Raw genomic sequence first — 23,468 nt, forward strand, 5'->3', positions numbered from 1 at the left:
ATAGCGTCAGTAGCATGAGTTATATTTCCAGTTACTACTGCTCTTAAAATAATTCCATTTTGAGTTATATTCATATATATTTTAATAATGAATGACTTTCTCTGGAATTAAAAGTTATTCCTATATTAATATTTTCAATTTCCTGTTGATTTCAGTCCGGTGCTACCAGATTTTCTGAGAAATAGTGGTTCTGGAATGGGGTCCACTCAACCTCGTGAGGATAATTGAGGAGCTATTTTAAGGAAATAGGAGCTCCGGTCTAGAAAACCGAGATTAACAGCTTTGGGGGGATCCGTTGTGCTGACCATGCAACACCCTCTATCCACTAAAGATGGCACTAATTTCACCGACAAACGACAGTCAATCGGTCGGTATAGTTCGCTTGTGGATTAAAGCCATGGTTTTTTTTTTATTTCAGTCGGTCATTTTCTAATATAATTTATTTGAGAACCTCTAGGAAAGAGATCACTTGGGAGCCTTATGTATAAATGGATTGTAATTTTGAACTGTATACCATAAGAGAAATAGGATATGGATATGTTAGCTGGATTGAACTTCTGCAGAATAGGATACCTTGTCAGCCGTTTGTTATGACTTCATTTGAGGATCTTATATTAAGTGTCACTGTTGTCACCCCCACCAATTGTAGAAAATTAAAATGTACAAACTTGAGGTGCATTCACACTGCATAACATTCAATAAGATTTCAGGTAACCTGGTTCAAGAGCTAAAATGTGGGATGCAAACAGCATGGTGGTTTCGTTAAGCCCACTTTCTTTCTTAAAGATGGGAAAGGAGGCTAAAAGGAGAGAGAAAGAGTGGACACATGTAAGAGTGCTAATGGAGAGGTGGAGAGGAATGCCAAAGGCTTTGTTATGAGATCAGTCACCATGGTAGGTGATAGAGCTCATGATTTTAGATTTCATGGTTTCTAAATTTGATATATGAAAAAGCTTGTAACATTTGAAGTGACTTACTTACCTGTCTTCAGGATTGAAACTTATAAGATAGCAGTAGACTTCTACAAACGTTGAAAACTTCAAAAGGTACATGGAGTTAGCACCAACAGACATTACATCAGACCTACCATACTTGTTTATGCTTCAGGCAGATTTGATAGTCCAATTATATGCCCCATATCACATCAGTTGAAGGAAGGCAGGAAAGAAAGACCTGAAGGGTTGCAATTTTGTGTAACACATAATTAAGTTCTGTAATTAATTTATATTGGTCACTCAGTTGGTATAGTTCGCTTGCAGACTAAAACCACAGAACTTGGTTTTAATTAATTTATATTGTGTTGATTGCTTATATCATTTAAAATAATGAGTTAATCTACACAATAAAAACTGCAGAAGAGGCACACTTATTAGAAGACAGTCAAATTACAACACTGGCATTTGATAAGTTTTTAATTGTGCTACAGATTACAGCAGTTCACTGTACAGTGTAAGAAAACTATCATATTGCTTTGATCTTTTTTTATTAAAGTTATATGTCTGAAAACAAATAAAACTTTTCTACTAAATTGATTTTGATATAAAGGCTGCACTAAATAATATCTTCCAATATGTGAAGATGTGTTTGAAGATTAAGCTAGCCTGGAAGAGACTGAGGAAAACAGAAAAGGACCTATTGATATTGCCAGTACCTTGGGTGAGATTCAAACTAGTTTCCTAACAGATTCAAGTCAAGATACATTACCACTGCTCAGTAGAATTACTGTGGTATCTTTGAAACATTTGTTAGCAGGATAGCTCAGTTGGTATAGTGAAAGGCTACGGGCTGGACAGCCAGGGTTTGATTCCCAGCAGGGGTAAGATTTTTACCTCTATAGGATCCAGACTAGCCCTGGGGCCCACCCAACCTCCTAAACAATAGTTACTAGGTGCAGTTTTCCTGGGGTAAAGCAGCTGGGGCTTGAATCTGATCACTCACCTCCTTCAAGTGCAAAGGTCATGAACAGTGGAGCTCTACCTTTATTCCCTGATATGTCTTCATAGCATAGTGTTTAATTAATTAATCATAAGGAAATCTTTACATTACCTCTTACCTGTTTATCTGTAATTACTCAAAGTCCTATGATCAATTCTTTTTTATGAATAAAATCAGCAAAACATCCAGATGTGAAGTGGGTATCAGAGGTATACATGTAGTTGCCCCTTTCTTGTTACTGCACAGGAACTGGTGTTATTTTCAAAATAAAAACAAATGTGCTTCTTCAAGGTATATCTATTAGTCATCTCTCTGTTACCTACGATCATTTATATTAGGCAGTTCAAATTTTCAGTCATACCGTCTCAGAATCAACTGCATTCTACTTAGGACCGTAAACGGACATCAGACCAAAAGCAAGCTTAATGAATTACAAAAAAATGCCATAGGGAAATACTGGCTGTTATGATGTTGAGCACACCCTTTCCAATCTTGTCTAACATAGGATTCAAACATGATGATGGTTGAGTGGCAATTTGTCATGCTGAGAAAGAATAGGTTGAAATATTGCAAAATCTTCAGCAGCCCAATATTCTCCATGTCTGACTTAACTTTAACTCCTTTAGAAAGCTAAATTTCATATCTCTTTTATGCAAAATCTCATTCTTGGGTCATGTCCCTTCCATTTTGAAATATCCACTAGCGTGTACATCTTACAAACTTTATTTTCACATGAAAAAAATTATATCTAACTGAAATTTATGGGAGAGAGCTGGTGATACAGGTATCAAATACTGATTGGTTTCACTTGTACTGTATTAAAATCCTTATGGCCTCACAATTATCAGCTACCCACCAGATGGGCAACTATGAATTCTGACTGGTATGACTGTGACCATATCACCATCCTTGCTGCCACCCAACAGTGACCCATGATTTTCCAGCTTGTAGCATAGTGCCTCAACCAACTACACTACTGTGTGCCCCCTTCATTCCTGTAAAGTAAAAGTAAATGTATCCTTGTAAGAGGCCATGGAGGCCCATAGGGTTGTGAGATGTTAAGGTTGCCACATTTTCTAGACAGTCGGCTCAGAGATGGCGGTAAGGTTGTCAGCCTTATGTGCTGGCCGCTCTTTATCCCCAAGAATATTCCTGGTACTCATTTCTGTTAGAGGCTGAGTCGATCCCAGGGCCATGGTGAGGCTGGAAGGATTAGGTAAATTGAAAAAATCCACCTCATTGGGATTCGATCCCACAACCTTCCAGCTTGTAGCATAGTGCCTCAACCAACTATGTTAATGCGTTCTATTCCTGTAATGCAAATAAATTTCTTCTGTAGAAAAGTAATGGAACCGGTTCACAGTTATGCATTCACTCAGAGGTTCTGCACTCTCAGTACCCATAAAGTATTTTTATTGCTAAATATTGTTATGCCTTTAAACACACTTACTCACTAAAAGTAACAATCTGACATATAGTAGCAATGCGAAGTCCCATGATTCACATAGCTCAGGATATTACAAAAGATTGTGAATGAATGTGAAGTATTGATTTTTCTGTGTTAGTACGCCTGTGCACTGACCATTTTCTTTAATTATGATGAGTACTGTACTGAGACCACAAGTACACAGTATGCATTATGCTGTTGTATGCTACAACACAGTTGTAATTCCATAAAAGGTAACAGACTTATTCTAAACCCTGGAGGCACTATAATGATCAGGCTATAATAAAATTTTGACATTTCACATAGTTTTTATTTCAAGAAGTGCTTACAAGATATTTCTATTCTATGAAACAAAACAGGAAATAGATTGACTGTTATACCTATGGTTTATGACATATTAAATAGAACTGCATAAGCAATAGAGCAACACTTGCGAGGATGTCTAACATATATAAGGGCTATTTAGTCAACAGTGACAGCAGAATGCAAATTCAGTGTCATTGGATGTGTCTATTAGTAACCGAACAGAAACACTTTTTCTTCCTGTGTATTTTTTATTTAACAGAATGGACATAGTGAAACACAAAGAGTCTGCTGTGGAGGAGAGAGTTACACTAGTAGTCATACGTAACATCATTATCCCTAGTTCGTTTCCTGTTGCTGAGATACCAGTCATAAAATGTATCTGTCTTCAAACCCTGTGGACAGAGCAAAACAATGCATTTTAATACTCATTTCGTTATCATCTGTAACTTAAAATCAATCTACAAATTATTTACTGCTGTTCTAATTATTTTAGCTTTTCATAGTTTGCTGAAGTAAAATTTAAAATTCTCTTCTACATAATGACATAGATCTGTATTAGGAGGACCTGAGATTTGTTGTGTCTGAACAGAAAGAGGTTAAGAAAACATTTTGATGTAGAAGAGTTCAAGTAAATGGAGATTGTTGATCCTTACATTATATATTTCAACTGTAAACATTACATAATATCAGATGAGACTGAATTATAAGCAAGAAGTTGGGAGGCAGGCATGAACTGTTTCAATGTCCTATCCTGGTTTTCATTTGAACATACAGAACAGCCACAGAATACCTCGCTTAAAATAACCGGTATTTCAAAGAAGTTTAAACTGATAACCTCCCAAATATAAGTTTAAAGCATTAACATTGTGCTCACCTGCTTGGTATTTAAATGAGAATGGAGGATATTATATAATGAAGGTCTTCAGAATATCTAATATTAAAAAGATGAAACGGGTAAAGTGGCTAAATATGACTGATGAAAATTAAAAATACCAGAGAAAACAGGAGAGCATTAAAATAAATTGGAGGAAAATGTAAGAGCATTGACAAAGCCACATGACTTCATTAACAATAAATAGAATAAGACATCCCAAGTGCTAGGAAATACAGCTTGTACAACATGACACTGAAAAAATGGATAAGCCATATATTAAGATGCAACAGAGAAGTTACACCAGAGTCTCTATGGAAAATTATCAGGCAGAAAAAAAGAAATTAAGAAAAGATATGAGTATATAAAAGAGAAAGGCAATATGAGCTTAATAATGTTTAAGAAACAGAATTATATGAATGAACGAAAATCAGACCAGGAAGTTTATGAGGAAATGAATAAAATCTGGAAGGACTGTAAACCTTGACTAACACTATGCAAAACAGAGGATGTATATATTATTAGTGAGAAGTAAGAGCTCTTAAAGAGATAGTAGGAGTACTTCCAAGACCTATTCAAGCACCCATAATCAGAGTGAAGTGCAGACAGTGCTATGCAGATATGCAGCTATGGGGAAGAAATAATAGTGCCACCACAAACAATGGAAGGGGTTAAAAATGCAGCAGAAAAACTGAAGAATAATAAACCTCGAAAAGTAAATAATATATTAAAATATGGTGGTAAAGTAGTGGTTAAAAACTACATATCATTCTTCAAATATGGATGATAGAAGAGATACCTAAGATTATAGCAAAAGCATCATCTGCCCAGTACCTAAGAAAGAATACCTAATGACATATAATAACTGTAGAGAATTATATCTTCAGCATAGAGCTTATAAAATGTTATCAAATATTCTGTGTGAGAGAATTTTGCCACATGCAGAAAAAGTTATCAGTGTGGATTTTGAAAGGACAGATCTGCTGTAGAGCAAATCTTTTCATTACATAAAGTCTGGAGGGACACTATGTCATCTGTCTGTTTCTATGTTAATATATACAATGATTTTGTTGTGCTCAGGGAATGGCTTGTACCATGGGGCTAGTAATATGATCCTGACCTGTTGGTCACCAGCAGAGCTCCACGCCTGACCAGAACGCCCTCTTGTGGCAAATCCTCGTCCTTGCTGACCTCTGTTATCACTCTGCTGCAGAACTGCAATAGGTTGGGATGTTGCATACAGACCCAAAACTTCTTCCAAACCATCCATTTTCCTGAATATAAAGTATGCAAAGATCAACTCTAAATTCCAAAGGCAAGGAAAAGAAACATAAGTTCTCCTTCTATACAAGCTGGGATATGAGGACAACATTTTGTCTACTTACATATATAATCATTATTATGTTTTTAGAAAGCAACGATCCTGCACTATGAATTTAAAAAAGGGGGTATACACTGTTACATGACGCCTGAAAGCCGCAATAGTGGCGACAACAGCTCGGTATTCATGTTTCCACAGCAACGAATACGACTGAAGAAGCACTGCATTGCATACAGAGTCACGTCGATTCCTAGGCAACACATACAGAAGCGTTTCCATTCACACGGCAATGAACCTCCAAAGCACAGTAACAGAGAAGAAAGCGATAACTCTATTGTTGAAGGAGGTGATCTCCATACGGTTCCACCAGAACCTACCTCAGGAAGAGAACTGACCAGAAGAAGATAGAATACGGCAGAAGTCATAAGTGATGTCTTTATTTTATGTGGTGTAATGATTGTTCATAGTTCTGAAGTGTTATGGTGAGCATAATTGATGAGCTGTTTCAAGGAAATGGAGGCTCCGGTCTAGAAAATCGAAATTAACGGCCGTGGTGATTCGTTGCGCTGACCACGCGACATCCTCTGCCAGCTAAAGTATTATTTTCTGGGATGTGATGTCGTGCAGTCCGGAGAAATTTGCCGACGTTTCGGTGAAAATTCAGTATTCTGCTTGCTGCCTTCTTCTTGCTGATTATTTGCATGTTTTACGCTTTGACCGTGAAGATGGAGAAAGTACCTTCCCACGACATGTCTGTGAATTCGTGGTGGTGGCGGTAGTACACCAGTTGGTTTTTAAACATTAACACATTAACAGACTGATATTTGTAACGGAAATGAAGTGTGTTTTCTTGTAGGTAGAGCACATTTTTAAACGTTATTTTGATGGACGTCGTGCTGTAAATCGTCAAATTAAAAAAGTACATTTGGATAAATCAGTTCCTAACTGCCATAAATATCTTACATGAAATTCAATCCAAATACGCCAGATAGTTGACAAGTGAAACACGGGGATGGAAAAGCAGACACGTCCTACCTGCCATGAACGTTCGCGGAAGGTAAAGAATTATTGAAATGGGACATAGAAGCCCGAATGCTTCCGATTTTTGCCATTACGCTGTGTCACCTCGTTAGGAGCCGTAATTGTAACCCGAGGGACGAATAAGATTGTCCATTTGGGGTAAAATTGCGCCCCCATCAGAAGTTAGGCATTTGGATTCTGATGGAAAAGCTAGTGTCCATAAATGATTTTTTTTTTTTGTGATAGGACTTGTAGCCTTCTATAAAAGCGACTGCAGTCTGTATTGATTCTGGGTTTAAAGTCGAGGTCTAATCCCTGAGAGAAATTTCAGAAAGATGTCATTGTATTTGAATCACTAAAAGTACAAATGTCAAAGTTTTGCTATTACCAATCGTACTTAAATATGAGTATTTTCGGTTTCGTTTTATCACTTTAAATGCTGCATCTCTTAGTTCTTCGAAAGGAAGAGCCAATGCCTTGTTCTGGAGAGCCTTAAGAAACACAAAGATTTATATGAGTTGAAAACGTATTTTGATTGATCATACTCTGTTAAATTAAACTCTCTGGATTTTCTTTATTCTAAACTTCCAACTGTTCTTGCCGTCACTGTATATCTGACATTCACAGGTCAGAGAAATACGATTTATCACTTCGAGTTAGGTTTTTTCGTTTGAGCGCACATTCGAACACTGACAAAATCTGTACTTATAGAGTGTAATAAATTTATTGGCAAAGAAAATAATTGTCATAGTATTTAAATTGAACAAGGAATTCCAAGTTATAAGGTGCACTGAAAGCAATTCCACTCCTGCAGCTCTTGTGTTCTTACTCTTACATTTCGGTAATATAAATGTAATTGAACGATAAATGAATCCTACACGAGTAAAAAACTTTATTGCTTTTAATTTGAAATATGTTAAGCATTACTATTTTCATGCTGGAGACATATATTTTAATGCTATAAAAATACCAAATTTTACAGAAGTATTTTTTTCGAAAACTGTTATGTGCCAGTTCAGGATCTTGTACAATTACGTGGCACTTGTGCTGTCCGCCCTCACAAGTTCGTGCGTCCGCTATGCGTTTGTTACAGACTGTAAGAAATTAGAATGTTTGAGGTTTGGATGGTCTCCAATATCATCGTTCATACAATATTTCGTGCAAATCGGTCAACAATTTAGTAATATATGACTCAGCTAGTAGACGAATTTTATAAACTTTTAATTGGGAATATGCCAAAAATATTTGTTCAGTATCGGATGCATATTAAGATAGGTGCAAATGTAAAAAAAAAATTGCAGTTTAGTAAATAGAATGTCCATCATTAATTTCTGATGATTAAACGCAAAAAAAAATATTAATATCCGTTAAAGATGTTAAATACCTTACCTGTCTGTATCAAGAAGGTAACCTGCTCGATTTGCTGGCGGGAATCCCCTCTTCGCGGCCACTCCTCTGCATTTGGGCGCGAAAACGAATCGCCTGCAAAGAGAGTAAGTTTTCTCATAATAACAAACACGTTTTTAATATTTACAATGTACAGTACATATAGATGTCTATATACACATGCACTGCAAAACTTAAAGTTGTGTGCTTGTATGTATGTAAGATTTGTAGGTAAATTCTCCCGCTGAAAGAACATCTGAAGTGGCTACTTTGAACATAAAATGAACATTTGAAATATTTTTAAAGGAAAATAATTGGAAATATCCCAGTAGACGAAGGTAGTTTTTTATAACACTGCGTTCTGTTTGTGTTTACTTTCGTAATACGAAAAGTGATTCACCTAGATGGGGCTGTTGTCTGGCAGGTTTATAATGACGTCACATTTAGGATTTTTACTATCAGAAAGTACGTAATTACCGATCACAGTGGCCGTGCTGTCTAAGGGGTCTAGGCCTCGCTCGAACGCTAGGATCGTGGGTTCGAATTCCACTCGAGACATGGATGTCTGTGTGCGTTTATTCTGTGTTTGTGTTGTGCTGTATGTAAGTAGCGGCCTAGCAACGGGCTGACCCCCGTCCAAGGAGTCCTACTGACTGTGTACAGGATTAAGAAACTGAAATCGAGACCAAGGTCCAATAAAGGACTGTAGAGCCATAGGTAGATAAGTAGACAAAGTACGTGATTTGGATGGTTATCATGTTAAATCTGTCTGTTAGTGATACTCCAGCTATACTACAGAAATACTGCCTTCAAGCACACGCATCACACTGCGTCAACATGACAATCCTTGGCTTGAAAATCACACATTTACAGCAGCAGCAGTAAGTAAAATTTACCCTTAACTGCAATGTTAATCAAATATAACATTTATTTAACTCTGTGCAGTATAAAAATGCTATTTGCAGACAAGTCTTCAAATCACACAATATTATGTCAACAAACTGGTCTTTGAAGAAAGTTGTCTTCTGGGTTTAGGCACCGTGTATTCTTCGTTTTGGCCAAAAAGAAGAATACACGGTGCCTAAACCCAGAAGACAACTTTCTTCATTGTCATCGCCGTGAAAACCTCAAAACTTACAAAACTGGCCTTTGTCTTCAAAGGCACATATTACATCACAACAGTAAGCAAAATAAATCTATTCCTAGCTCCGGTATTAGTCTGAATGTACAAAGTTTCTAAATCTTGTTACACCTGCATCATTTTTCGGGTAAACTCCGGGTATTCGCCAAGAGAAAATAGTTAAAAAAAGGTATTCAGAATACCCAAAGCAGAATATAAACTAAAGTACAACTTAAAGTTATAATTTAGCTTGGAGCAGACACGAAGGCTAAATGGGGAAAATGAAAGCGTGAAGAACTAAATTAGATTTAAAAAATCGAACTAAACTGTAAATATATAACGTACTTTCAAATGGGGCAGTCAACACAACCATAACAATAATACTCAACAAGACAAAATAGATACTATCATATCAATATTTTGTTTATTTGTGCAGTTCTTATTGCGACATTTTTCGACTTTTCCTATTAGGTCATCATTGGGCAATACACAACCAATAACTTAAGGCCGTATTGCCTGAGGAAGACAAAAGAAATTCTAACATGTTTCAATAAGAACTGCACAAATATGTTTATACGATAGTACCTATTTTGTCTTATAGTTACTCTTGAAAGTACGTTAAGACATACAGCGGGATGCATACTTTGAAAGTTGTAAATATATAAATTCATACATTAGAGAATATTTATATTTGTAACAGTATTATCATTTTTATACGTATATCTTTGTAAACTGAAGTCGGGTCCAACTTAATGCATTCTTATTTTATCTAGATAAAGTATATATTACATTTGGCCGATTTGTGTACATCACCTGATGTTGACCGTTTTCAGCAGTTGTAGTGTGTGTTATATGAACTACTAAACAAACGGGGTTTTCAGTGTACGTTTGTGTGACAGTTTGTCTTATGACTTAAAAGATGAAGGTATGCAGATATTGCACAGTTGTTGTTCTTTTCAACTATTTATTCATTCCGTATTTGTTTTCTCTTTCTTTTCATGGACAAAACAAAATTTTACTCCACTGCTTTTAATTTGTTCCGTGAAATTTTAGTCTATTGCCGATCGACTTCCGTCTCAGTGCACAATAAGAAAATATTCTTAGCAATATACAAGTTTTCATATTGAAATATTATGTTTTCTTTTTCACATTTATCAAACTTCATGGAGAGGAATTTTTCTTGAGAAACTAATAGTCATTTTGATAATCACGAAATTTCCTTCCTTTTTTTTTACCAGAAAATTATTACAGTCTTCAAAATAACCAGGTATGGGGCTCTATCCGAAGACAGATCAATCAAATCCAGAACCTCGCATCATGTGTACTTAAGATCTTCTTTAATATTATCTCATATGTACGAGTAAATCTCCCGAGATTTCTTTCCCCTTAAGAGGTTTCAACTAAAATTCTGTATATATTTCTCATCTCCCTCTGCCTTCTACACGCTCCACTTATCTTATTTTTCTTGATTCCATTACCCTATTGTAATGATATATGGTGAAAAGTACTAATCTTGAAGCTCCTCGTTATGAAGTTCTCTCCATTATTCTGTTACTTTCTCGCTTCTGGTTCCAAATATATTTTCCATATACACGTATGTTTGTTTATAAAATATTTTATATATAACCCATGCCATGCCTATTCGATAATTCCCACTTTTAAATATTTGTGACATCAAAATTGTAGGCAATATTAAACCGTCGAGAAGTATCGCTTGACGAGGTCAAGTACTCTGAACATACGTAATGTATTGAAGAAGAGTCATGGAAGTTTTCCCCACTGTCAACCTAATCTATTTTACCCAACTTTCTGGTAATATATGTGATGATGTAACGGAAGGATCTCCAAGTCAAACAGGTTACAAGATTTCCAAGGACTATCTGGGGTCTCAGTAGCAATGAATGTAAAGCTTATGCCTCAAATTTAATTAAAAGCTTACGTCGACTAAAGAACAACTACTCCAAGAAATTACTGAACTTTCAACACCGTTATGAGAACACATCGCTATGAACACAAGTAGCACTCATTATAGGTTAACGAAAACAGAAACTTCAAGTTGAAGAGATCGTTACAGGTCCCTATTCCTGTAGGCCATCTCACACGTTTCAGAAACATCCATTTCATAGAATTTTAATATTAATAGAAGCATTTTGTGGAAATATTTGCCGATCTTCATCGCAGTGCTGTCAAAGGCTGCTGGAACACTGGAATCTGGGTTCGAATCCAATATCGCTCGGTGAATGGAAGGATGCCCTATTTTTCTGTGTTGTCTTCTTCTGGAAGAGTTCTTGTGATGGCCCTATCCTGCATCCAAGCAGTACTGAAGGATGTCTTCATGTAGGCTTAGAAATGCCTCTTCAGTAGAAGAAACCAAGTCTCAAATCAGTGTGTAATACCAAGAAGAAACAGCTGAACTGATGGTAGAATCCTGCTTCTAAGGAGATGTAACTTTCGTCTTAATAAGGATTTATAGAAAACCTACAATAGAACAGGCCAATGTTCGAATCGATAAAGATGAAATAATTAACTGAAAATTGGAGAAGGTTCTGTCATGTTTCTTTTGAACTTCATACTTTATATTTCTTAGTGAAGGACTGAGGAAATACATTACGTAGAAAATAACGGGAATAACTCTGCGATATGAGGCGCGTGAAGGGAACGTGCATGTTTTGTTGCGGCTTTACGATTCTATAAACGTAGCCTACTGAATCCTACTGAATTACCTTATCAGAATGTATGCTTGCACTTAGAGCGAAACAGTAAAGCACATCTGTAGCCTCAGGATGGAAACCAGCTAAACCGACTGAGGTTTTCCTTTCCTTTCTTCAGCTCTTCCATAATAATACCGGCACATCATCTTAATTTAGTGCATCACTTATTACTTTCACATCATTTTCAATTCATCGTTCATTAATCATCGTATCATTCGACACTAAATTGTCCTGGTTACGGACAGCGCCGTGAAATAAACCACAAATTAATAAAGTAAACACCGTCGCCACAAAAGCTTCACTAACAAGATGAAAGCTGCAAATAATAATTAAAAGATAAAGTTTTAAGATAATCATAAGGCACAATGTATGTAATTCTGAGGCCACATAACTAAAACAGTACCTTGTAAACGCGTTGGAATTAAACACACAAGACGACGCAAGAAACCAGGATGACAGGGCTAGAAATATGAGGAAGGGGAAAGACATTACTCGAATTAAATCACTTCTCACATACGTACGCAGGTAATGTATTGCACATAGAATGGCTGTGACGAGAGAATGTAACGGAATGAAACAAGGTTAATGATTATTATTATTACATGCCTATGTCCATCTTTGCAATAGCCAACAGTACTGTAAAATGACACGACGATTACCTGTGTACGAGTAGTTTTGATTTAATATAATTTACTAGGGCAATTTGGGAAGAATAGGAATGCATATAGGATTTTGGCGAGAAAGCGAGAAGGAAAGAAGCCACTAGGAAGACAAAGACTTTGATGGGTGGATAATATTAAAATATATCTTAGATATATCTTAGATGGGGTGGTACAGTCTAGATTGGTCTGGCTCAGGATAGAGACCAGTAGAGGGCTCTTGTAAACACTGTAATGAACCTTCGGGCTCCATAAAATATTGAGAAATTCTTGAATAGCTCTACAACTGGCGGATTCTCAAGAAGGGCCCATGTAGTAAATATCTTATAATTTAAGTGAAACATAGACTAAGTATCCTAATACAATAAATTCTTAAAAACGGAAAACTAGGCCTACCATTATCCAGAGTTCTAGGACTAACTACGGTCTGTATGACCAATTTCGGTTCCTGACGTAACAGGGATTATGTCCTGGCCGCCACCACGTCCAGACAGCCTGTGACGTCAACTAAACTTTGAATGCGCAGGAGGTGGTCTCCGGTAAGGCGGCCGGAGTATGACGCAGTATGACGTTTGCCATTCGCCTCCATCAAATGGCGAAATTAAGAATGCGCGGACCTGTACCTTTTCATTGTATCCTACTCGGGGACCCGCAAATTTGGTTTTGTTTTTTATCTTCATCCAGGATTCTACAGCTAACCTCTCCAATAATTTAAATATACATGTTTTACGTATAATCGCTCTTCACAACTCCTACAGGCAATACAGGACCTAAATATTTGTTTTTAATTACGAATATTATTTGACTGACATTTCAGTTGGCTATGCCCTTGCACATTCCAGTTCTATCTACCACTTAACGCGCATGCCCGTAATCCCAAGTGTTCTCTTTGTGCATTTGACTTCGGGAATGTCAGATTTCCTACAGTCCTTCGTTTTATATTTCGTGATTATTTTGTTTCTATTTTGGGGTCGTAGCTGTTTTACAGGTATGTATGGTTAAAGCACAAATTTGCAATATACTGGAGGAAATTAACGTTTGTTGAATGGAGCTATTTAATCCTAGAACTCAGGGGAAAATATTACTTGAAAAACACGGGCGGAAGGGGAAAATGAATAAATAAATAGGCATACCATACAGCGCAACAATTTTAGCGAATTAGAGACACCTGATGACAGCCGTGCACGGCAGAAACATCTTAAGAGAAGGAAAGGGGACAATATTAAGTTGCATTGCAGACGGAAATTATTTGAAATAAAAGATATATTAATGCAACAGGATGCATAAATATAATATTAAAATCGATTGTAGAGAGATATGGTTTGTGTTCTTTACCGAATTAAATTGTCTCAGAATGCGATCACGAGGGAGAGTTTTGCGAACGCGGTCATGAAACTTCGAGTTCCACAAGACAACATCTACTCGTACAGCAGATGTGGCGAATTCTCACGTGGACTGTAGACCAAGAACCAAGGATGCCCTACTGAACTCGTGGCAGCGGCGCTGTTTGTCCGATCCTCCACTCCAGAAGCCCTACGGGTTGCCTTACAGTAAGGACTTTACAATAGAAACGAGGGCTCATATCAGGTTTTATCACCAAGACGAAGAATTTAACGAACTGACCTGCAGTCAAGAGGTCCGGGAACTGCATCTACCATCGAAATGAGGTACAACAGAATGCCGGTAGAAAGCAGGAGCGGCAGAACAGGTGCGCATCCTCTGGACATGGCACTGTAACAGAATAAATTATTTAAAGTTGCTGTTCGGAAAGGGACATGCGAGCAAGCACCCAGCAAGGTAGTATATTACGAAAGAAAAATTACAATATAATGATATATTTTAAGTGAAAACATCACGGAAGACTTTACAGCCAATTGAGTGTTTACTGAATTAATGTCGTACGCATTAAACATATCTTGTGATAATGTCAGTAGAAATGGAATAACGGCAATAAAATTAGTGTTCGTAATTTTTAATCTTAGCAAAATAGATCCAACATCAGAGGACGCGGAAGAACAAGACCTTCAAAAGTGAAAGTGCAGTCAATGTGATGAGTTGAAGTTTAATTCATGAACTTTTTAACCAAGTGGTAATAATATAACTAGTTACAGTGAACTAAATTTTAAATTTTAACTTTTAACATTTGTATTTTTAACTTATATTTTATAAGAAGAACTTGACACATATTATTGAGCGTGGACCTGAACAGGATACAGGATCAAAATAAGTGGAAAAACGAATGTGATTGCGTGTGATTGTGCAACTGTGTTCGTACACCTGAGGATGACCTCTTGAGGTCGAAACATGTAGTGTGACAGTAAATAAAAACGTGTTGTGTGGTCGGTAAAATTAACTCTAATATTAATATAGCGTTGTTCTACGGATCAAAGTCCCTCTTGAGAAAATGATTGTCACTCAACTAATCAACAAATTTCCCGTCGTCTAAAGCTTATTACCATGCTTGCAAGAATCCAACACTGGACTCCATCATAAGCAAGTTTAATCAAGATACGTTCAATATATCCCTTCTCCCATGCCTAGATCTCCAAATCGGTTTCTTGCTGTAGTCCTCCTTTGACATACTTAAAGCAAGAAGATCTGGGAAGAACACAAAGTCAACGTTACTTTATGATTGACGGTTTACCGCGAATCAATTTGTCTTGGCGTCAAGCCCCTTGAGAACCACGTCCACAGATCCCCCCCCCCCAACAGAACNGTAATTTTCCTTATGTAACATACTCTCTGACGAGAAGAAGGGTTTGTCTCTTATGAATATGCTTGGCCTTTCGTCAAATGTATATTTCGCACATATAGCGTGCTATTGAGAATCTCTTACTTTTGCACTCCACACAAGTTCTTTGCCAGTACGAGCCTTGCAAAGCAGATCATGTCTATCTCACTTTATGCTACAACGGCAGCTGAGTCACTTGAACGGCCTTAAGCTTGACCACCGCCAAGTTTAAGCCTCTTATCTACGTCTGGCTTCGCTTTGTCCTATACCGCGAACATGTTCATTCTCATGATTCCGTATGACTTCTCCTTGTTTCCTGCACAACTTTGTATACATATGGAATATTAAAAGCTGTGTGTAAATCGCGGATCGGTGTGCACCTTCGAAAATTTCGAGTGGTGCGCAGAACCTTGTTTTGCAGGTCCTCCAATTTTAAGGGGTAGGCATCTGACCCTAATTCCCAAGCGGGACAAGCCTACATTTGGGAAAATAGCCTACTTTCCTTGATTATACACGGAACGCATAGAAAACGACGTACCCAACAATTATTCCCTTGTTGCGTGTGTATTCGTTCCAGCGATATCGTTTTTACCAAGCCGTTGCCTGGCAACGATAGAGGGATGCACACACACAGACATGCAGACTGTTGGAAGGGATTTATGAGGTAAGCCGTTGAGACGGCCGCGCCATAGCTCAAGCGGTTAGTCGCTGGCTTCCCACTGCGGCAGCGCGGGTTCGAACCCGGATCTGGTCAAGTGGTATTTGTGGTGGACAAAGTGGCGCTTGGGCGGGTTTTCTCCGGGTAATTTGGTTTCCCCTGCCAATCTTCATTCCACCAAATTTTCCATCTTCATAATCACCCGGGGCAGGCTACAATAGGCCAATCAGTGGCCGCCGTGCCGAGTGGACCCAGTGGGACTCCACCCCTAATAAGCGAATTTGAAAAAAAAAAGTTGAGATAGGTTCAAGTGCCATGATATACATAGCAAGTTTCATAAAGACTGGTGGGGATTAGATACACAGACATACAGAGAGCATGGTGAAGTCATAAGCCTACTTTTGTCTTATTTTTTCAAAACAAGGAAAGTAGGTTAATAACAAGAAATTCTGGGAAGAATAAATCACCTACTTTCCTTGATACGACACGGGCCGCATAGAAAACAAAGTGTCTAACAATTCTCCCATTGTTGCGTGTGTACTCGTTCCCGCGATAATTTTCACCAAGCCGTTGCCTATCAACAGGAGGAAGATACGCGTACAGACACACAGACTGATGAGAGGGATTTATGAAGTACACTGTTGAGATGGACTCGGATGCCATGATGTACAGGCATTCAAAAGTTTATAGAGAGGGATTCACAGACACACAGACAGCATGGTATCTTATAAGCCTACTTTTCTTATCTTGAAAGAAATGAAAGTAGGCTTATGCGATCTCCATGCTGTCTTTATATCTGTGAATCCCTTCCCCCATCAACTTTTGAAAGTCTGAAACAGTCTTTATGAAACTTTGTACGTATTTCGTGACACCTGAGCCCATCTCAACGGAGTATTTCATAAATACTTTTCATCGGTCTGTGTGTCTGTATGTGTGCCCCTCCTTTTATTGCAACTAAGAATTACTGGAGACGTTGTTTGCTATGCGGCCCATGTAGTATTAAATGAAAGTAGGCGATTAGTTCTGTGCAGAGCTTCTTGTTTCGAAATAAGAGAAATAGGCTAAAAACTTTTTATGGGGAATATATTGCAGGAATAGGGGAACGTGAAACGTTTATATATACCATTTGCAATGGAATGTGTGTTGTAAGAGCCGAATCACTATATTGGACAAATACATCTAAGACTTACAACGAAAGACCGTGATAGCTATACAATGAATTTCTGCCCCACCAGAGGACAGCCTTAGGCAACAAACCAACAAAGCCATAAGGGAAACACGTGCATAGCAACAGCTGGTTAACAAACATAACCTAGAATTAGTCCGGAGCAACTGCGTAAGAAAAACAGAACAGCATTTCAATGAGCATCATAATCCTTCATCATCACAAAATGTGCACCTGATGATGTCCGTTTCTGCCGAAACATGTAGTGACAATACAGAGCAGACGAGAGAATATTAACCGACGTTGCACATAGACCGCATAAAAGCGGAACGCAAAGTGACACCTAAGAGCTTTCGAATACTATTCTATGTCACAAACTGCAGAACGAATCGGTGAACTTTCAAGCTTCCTAGGCAATGGATATGGAAGAGAGACACTTTCCTCGTGAATAAAGCGGCCGGAGCGGGTCACTTCTCCTCTCATCATCGAGATATAATCAATATTGACGTATTCAATTGTTACATTTTTTGAAACCTCTTAATATGCGGCGTCGATCGTCCCCGAAACAGTACCTCTAATTACAAATTTAGTTTTAATAGCTTCTAGAACTTTCATTTGAATTGTTTTAGGCTGGGAGATGGCTAAGAGTCTGAAAGGAAAAGAAAGGAGAAAGGAATGAAGAAAGCATGAAGAGAGAAAAGAGCGCAGCGTTCCGGGAGTCCAAAATAATATAAGAACATGACAATTCAAGATGTCTATGGTGTGAATATAATGAAGGGCTGAACAGGTGGTAAAGAATTCCGGCCTCCACTTGGCCAGCAAAATGGGGAATTCTCAAAAGCGCGGTTCGTGCAATGTCTCTCTTTCGTATAGGACAACAGCAGTCAGAAACCGGTTAAGTAATACAGCGTCTGTACAGTGATACACTTTAAGTGTTTTAGTGTCATTATTGTAAATAGTGGTTAATTGCGATGGATGAGTGGCGTTCAGAGCGACTGCTCGCTCACTGAGAAACTGGCGTTTTCCACTTGTAACACCCGACGTCTTGGCCGTGTTTATACCTATTCCCCAGATATCGCGTAGGGAGCATAGCGGATTGGAGAGGACGTCGGACGGTTCTTGAACATTCTGTAGGATCAAGACCGCAAGACGTGGAATTCCTTTAAATCGCAAAAGCAAACAGAACCAATCCTTGCTTGCAGCTGGACGTAAAGCCAAACACAAATAAGAGGACTAATTCCGACTGCTCAGGGTTGATTTATTAACACTTTGTCCCCTTTTAATACTATGCCTACTGAGATTTCCAGTATAAGTATTTGTTTCAATAATAGGCGTTGTAAGTTTTGAGGCAACATCTCTTGTCCATATTTAACTGAACAAATAAAGGATTATTAGTAACAATATCCTGTAGCGTTTACATAACTGTCATATTTTGTTTTACAATATACAACGTTAGTTCTTAACCCGTGGGACTCGCCCTTCTAAGAAGTTTTATGCGTGTCTGGAAGGGGAGAAGTCGAAGCATTTGGTACCAGGATCAGTTTTGCCTTTGAATATGCAGGATCTCTTTTGAGAATTTAAAAATTACAGACCATTTTCACAGAGCACTGGGAAGGACAGACAGACAGACAAAGGGACTTAGCATCCACACAAGGCCTTCTTTTTTACTTTGCAAAAAACTCCTCATAATTTGTGAAAATTATGAAGCCCCTCATTATGCAGTAGGTTTTCTATCTTCCTGTTTCTTGCGCCCTTGGTTGCGCATATTTTCTGCTCCCTGTTCTTAAACACCGTCTCTCTCTTCTTCCATAGATTAAGAGCCCAAGCTTCAATCCCTTAAAAAAGGCAGAACAAATTATAACCGTGGAAAACACCAATGAAAATCACGAAAATCCTGAGTTAAGATAGCCAGTAACCCGTCTGATTTCCCAGTCTTATTCTTCTAGAAAATGTTTGTATACAATTACCGCTATATTAACCTGTCTCTACAGGACAATAGAGCTGATCTATGTAAGAGGAAAATGGGTTCCTTCTCCAGCTCACATGGATCAGTCTCTGTGTGTTTCCATTTCAGGCTTAGTTCTCAAATAATGAATCTAGATAGTTGGTGGCAGGGCGATAGAGGGAGTCTTTTGACGCCAGAGGGAGGATGTAATTTGAGGATGGAAAAAATTGCATACTGAGTAGCCTCATAATTTGTAGGCCTGTTATTCGCGAGATCTCATTATGGTAATCAGTTCAAGGAGAATAATATGGAAGCTACGTTCATGAGAGATGAATGGATATCAAATTTTAGTCGAAAACCCCGAAAGGAGTAAACCGCATATTATGGTAGTTATATGTCGATAGAAGAATAATATTAAAATGTATATTAAGAAAGTAGGTGTGAGGATATGCATTTAATTCATATTGTTTAGGATATGATACACTTGGAGGAATTATGTGAACAACTTCTAGTTTCATTAATTAGAAAGAACACTTCTAGAAAAGCTTTTTTTCCTTTGGCGCTACAGCCCCAATTTGGGCCTAGGCCTACCTCCATGAAACTCTCCGTTTCATTTCGGTTTACTAGATCTTACACATAGGGTAGGACACCTTGGGCGAGTGATCAGCTCGTCGCAAGGCCTCTACCTGTACACAAACACAGAAAAACGAACACAAACATCCATGCCCTGAATGGGATTCGAACCCACGATCCCGGCTTCCGAGCGAGCGAAGACAGTGCACGCCTTAAACCGCTCGGCTACCGTGACCAGCTCTAGAAAAGCTTAGCCTAACATTTAAGAACTACTTTGTTCCGTGGAGTTAGAAATTCTTTTTAGTTTTGCTCTGTAGTGATGCTGTCAGTATCTACAAAAAATTGCATCGATGACAAGATGATTGATAAATATGGAGCAGTTTGTGGAATGAGAATTGGCAGGGGAGACAGAAATACTTGGAGGAAACCTCCCCTAGTGTCACGTTGTCCACCACAAATCCCACACCACATGATCTGTGTTTGAACCCGAGCCGCCGGCTCGGAAAGCCGGCTACTAACCGCCTGAACAATTAGACATTCTGTAGAACTCGTTTGAAAGGGGGTTGGTCCACCTATACAAGATTCATTCATTCATTCATTCATCAGTAATCTGTCCAGGTCCACAATCTCTTCCAAAACAGTTCCTCCACTTAATGCGATCTTCTGTTTTTGGAAAGAGACTATCCAGGAAAAGTGATAATGTGGTAGTTTTTCCATTTGCTTTCCACATCGCAGTACAACAGCCGTTCAAACCACTCTGGTCACGCCTGTTGCTATACGAACTTGAACCATCTCGAGCATCATTTGTTCTGTGCATCAAGTCGCTGCTGATGACGCTGCTTCCGGTATCAGTTTTTGGTTTTTGGTATCTCTCTTCGTCTGATGCCCAACCTTTGACCTGTCCAGCAAGGGAGGCCCTGCCAGTAGCTACGCTGCCGCTGGTATAGCTCTCAGGGTCCTTAGCACACTCAAACCCCCTCACCACGATAAGGCGGAGACACCAACGAGGGGGCTATACAAGATAAAACAGTGAAAAACCAGTATAAACCTGTATCCATACCTCGGGTGAGATTCGAGACCTCAGTCATGGTGTAGGATCTACATTTACTGAGGTTAAATTCAATTTTCTATAAAAATCTGAAGCAAGTATTCGTCGAACCATGCAGGCAATGGAATTGCATACTGCATATTTGAACATTAGGTTATCAGAACACGTGAATCTTCTACAGGATTTATATACGATTATTTCTAACGTGATGGAAGGAGCAAACCATGCATAATGTGGCCAACTAGAACTAAACATTCACGCACTACTTACTCAGAGAGCATTCGTCTGTTATTTCTGCTTAAATAAATAAGAAACATGTGCACTACCTCCAATACATTTCCTTCTTCAGGTTCTGAAAGTAAATTATCCCCAGCATTCGAATTTTTTAAAAGCAATGCATGAAGTTTATCCCATCAAGATATATTTTCTTGGAATAAATTTAGCGTTGGATGTGTCTGCGCTGGAGGATTATGAGCCACTTAAGGAAATATCTCGTTTTGGGACTAATTTAAGCTTTATCATTTCATAGATTATAGCCTATAGTATCGAATGGCACGGTGATCATGAATGATGAATTTGGAAGTGGAAGATGGTGACCGTGGTCTTTGTTAGCCACAGTCCTCAAATTTCCCAGAAGGGACTGAGGATAAAGGTAAAAATGTAAATTCTTCTGCTCTCCGCATTCCAGCCATTCAACTGCTCTGAAGATGGAGGCGCTACGTTCCTCCGAAACGTCGGCCAACACGAAGAATACACGGTGCCTANAGATGTAGGGGGAGTGGAGATATAGCTCCACCATGCTTGACTTCGGCACTAGATAGAGGTGAGTAGTCAGCTTCACGCCCCGGTCGCTCTANTTAACAGCTGAGCCATTTAAGCATTAGTCTTCAAAAACTTTCCATTCTTTGCTACTTCTGATTATTTCTGAGGGAACTTCCTCGAAAACTTCACATGCACATGATATAGGAGTATACTGTTTCAAGTTCGGAACATTTAAGACTATCATATTTGTTGCGTTTCCCATACAATAACATTTCGCACTATATTATTAATGTCGCAGTTAGTCTTCTGTCACAACTTTGAACAGAATTTTCTCATTAGACACAACTTTATACACAAATCTTAAAGGTTAAGCTAAAATGCAGGTAAAACTTTCACTAGGAAAAGTTCATAGAAGTTAAATCAAAACAACCCCCTTTGTTGTAGTAGATTTTGTAAAATTAACTTTATAATATGAAAATTGCTTTTAAAAGTTAAGAACATACTGTAATTTATGAGAGAAACGTGTTGTTTCCTGGGTGTAATATCACCTTGTTTTTAGGTATAAAATGAACACGAATGTTGTCATAAAAGCGTGCATATTTACTTGGTACTTCATGGTACACAGAATTCTAAAATATATGTATTTTAATTCGAATAACTCATTTGTCTTCATGTTATGACTGAATCTTCAGAGCGCTATCATCTAGCTCCATACTCATGTCTTTTCGTCCGTCCGCTGTTCATAGTCAGACATTGACACTATACACATCAAGTGTCTCCTTGTCGTGGCAGTCGGTACAAATGGCAAGTCACTGCAAGACAACCTATTTCGATTTTTTTCTAACCAGTGGCGGCTCGTAGCTAAAATTAGTGGGGGTGCTGCTCCAGAAGCGCACAGTTCCATACAAAGATTTGGCTACTGACATTAAGCTTAAGGATTATATATTGTATTGTACAAGTATAAAGAAAGAATTAAAGAAAAAGGACTCATTATATAAATGTTATCGATAATATCAAGTTGAAATTGGGGGCGCTGCAGTTCCGCAGCGCCTATACACGGGCCGCCCCTGTTTCTAACATTTGTCATGAGAATTTTTAACATGACTGCCTATGAGCTTCTGGGGAGGAATTGGCTATAGCGTCCTTAAGATTAGGCTCGTGAATTTCTGTAATGAGTTGCGCTCTATTGATCCGGATGCAGACAGGAACAGGGAACGGTCGGAATGCTGAAACATTTGGATCAACTGATGGACTGAGAAAGTAGCATAACGCAGTATTTCGTAACATAAAGGTCATTGAAAATACCGGGCACATAAACATTGAATACGTACCTCAGACAAGCAGTTTTTAATATTTCAATATCGAAAGTTAATTTAGTTCGTAAAATTGACACTGGATTATTCAATAACACATTAAGTTTTAGTCATGCATATATTTTGTATACTTAAGGAATAAGAACGCTTAAGTTATTTTTAACAATATAATTTAGTATTTCTTGGTGTTCATAATAATTAGCTCCTTTTCCTTCTGTATAAGTTGTGGAGATCGCTTGCTCTTTTCTTTTTTTCTTTAGCTTTCATACGAATTTTCTTGCTGTGTCAAAAGTAAAGTGAAGAGTGTCGTCTTCTGGGATGTGGCGCCGTGTAGATCTTGTGTGGACAGACGTTTCGGAGGAACCTATCGCCTCCATCTTCAGAGCAGAAAAATCAGCGAGCGAGGAACTAGCGTGAGCATGTGGCTAGTTCCNCCCCCCCCGTACTACGTTCCTAAGCACGCTCGTGTGTGGTCGTCCCTTCGGGTGAAGGAGAGA

General features: G+C 38.3%; 1 protein-coding gene across 1 annotated transcript in view; it reads right to left on the reverse strand.

The window, feature by feature from the left end:
- Nucleotides 1–3,653: 3,653 nt before the first annotated feature.
- Nucleotides 3,654–23,468, reverse strand: part of LOC111870558 — a 53,089-nt gene continuing 33,274 nt past the window's right edge. Inside the window, exons 2-5 of the mRNA XM_023862940.2 lie at nucleotides 14,400–14,507; nucleotides 8,290–8,382; nucleotides 5,680–5,833; nucleotides 3,654–4,080 (exon numbers count right to left, since the gene is read on the reverse strand). Of these exons, the coding sequence (XP_023718708.1) occupies nucleotides 3,997–4,080; nucleotides 5,680–5,833; nucleotides 8,290–8,382; nucleotides 14,400–14,503 (435 nt within the window). The 5' untranslated portion in view covers nucleotides 14,504–14,507 and the 3' untranslated portion in view covers nucleotides 3,654–3,996. The remainder of the gene's footprint in view (nucleotides 4,081–5,679; nucleotides 5,834–8,289; nucleotides 8,383–14,399; nucleotides 14,508–23,468) is intronic.

Source organism: Cryptotermes secundus, unplaced genomic scaffold (assembly GCF_002891405.2).
Source record: "Cryptotermes secundus unplaced genomic scaffold, Csec_1.0 scaffold117, whole genome shotgun sequence".
Taxonomy (NCBI): Eukaryota; Metazoa; Arthropoda; class Insecta; order Blattodea; family Kalotermitidae; genus Cryptotermes; species Cryptotermes secundus.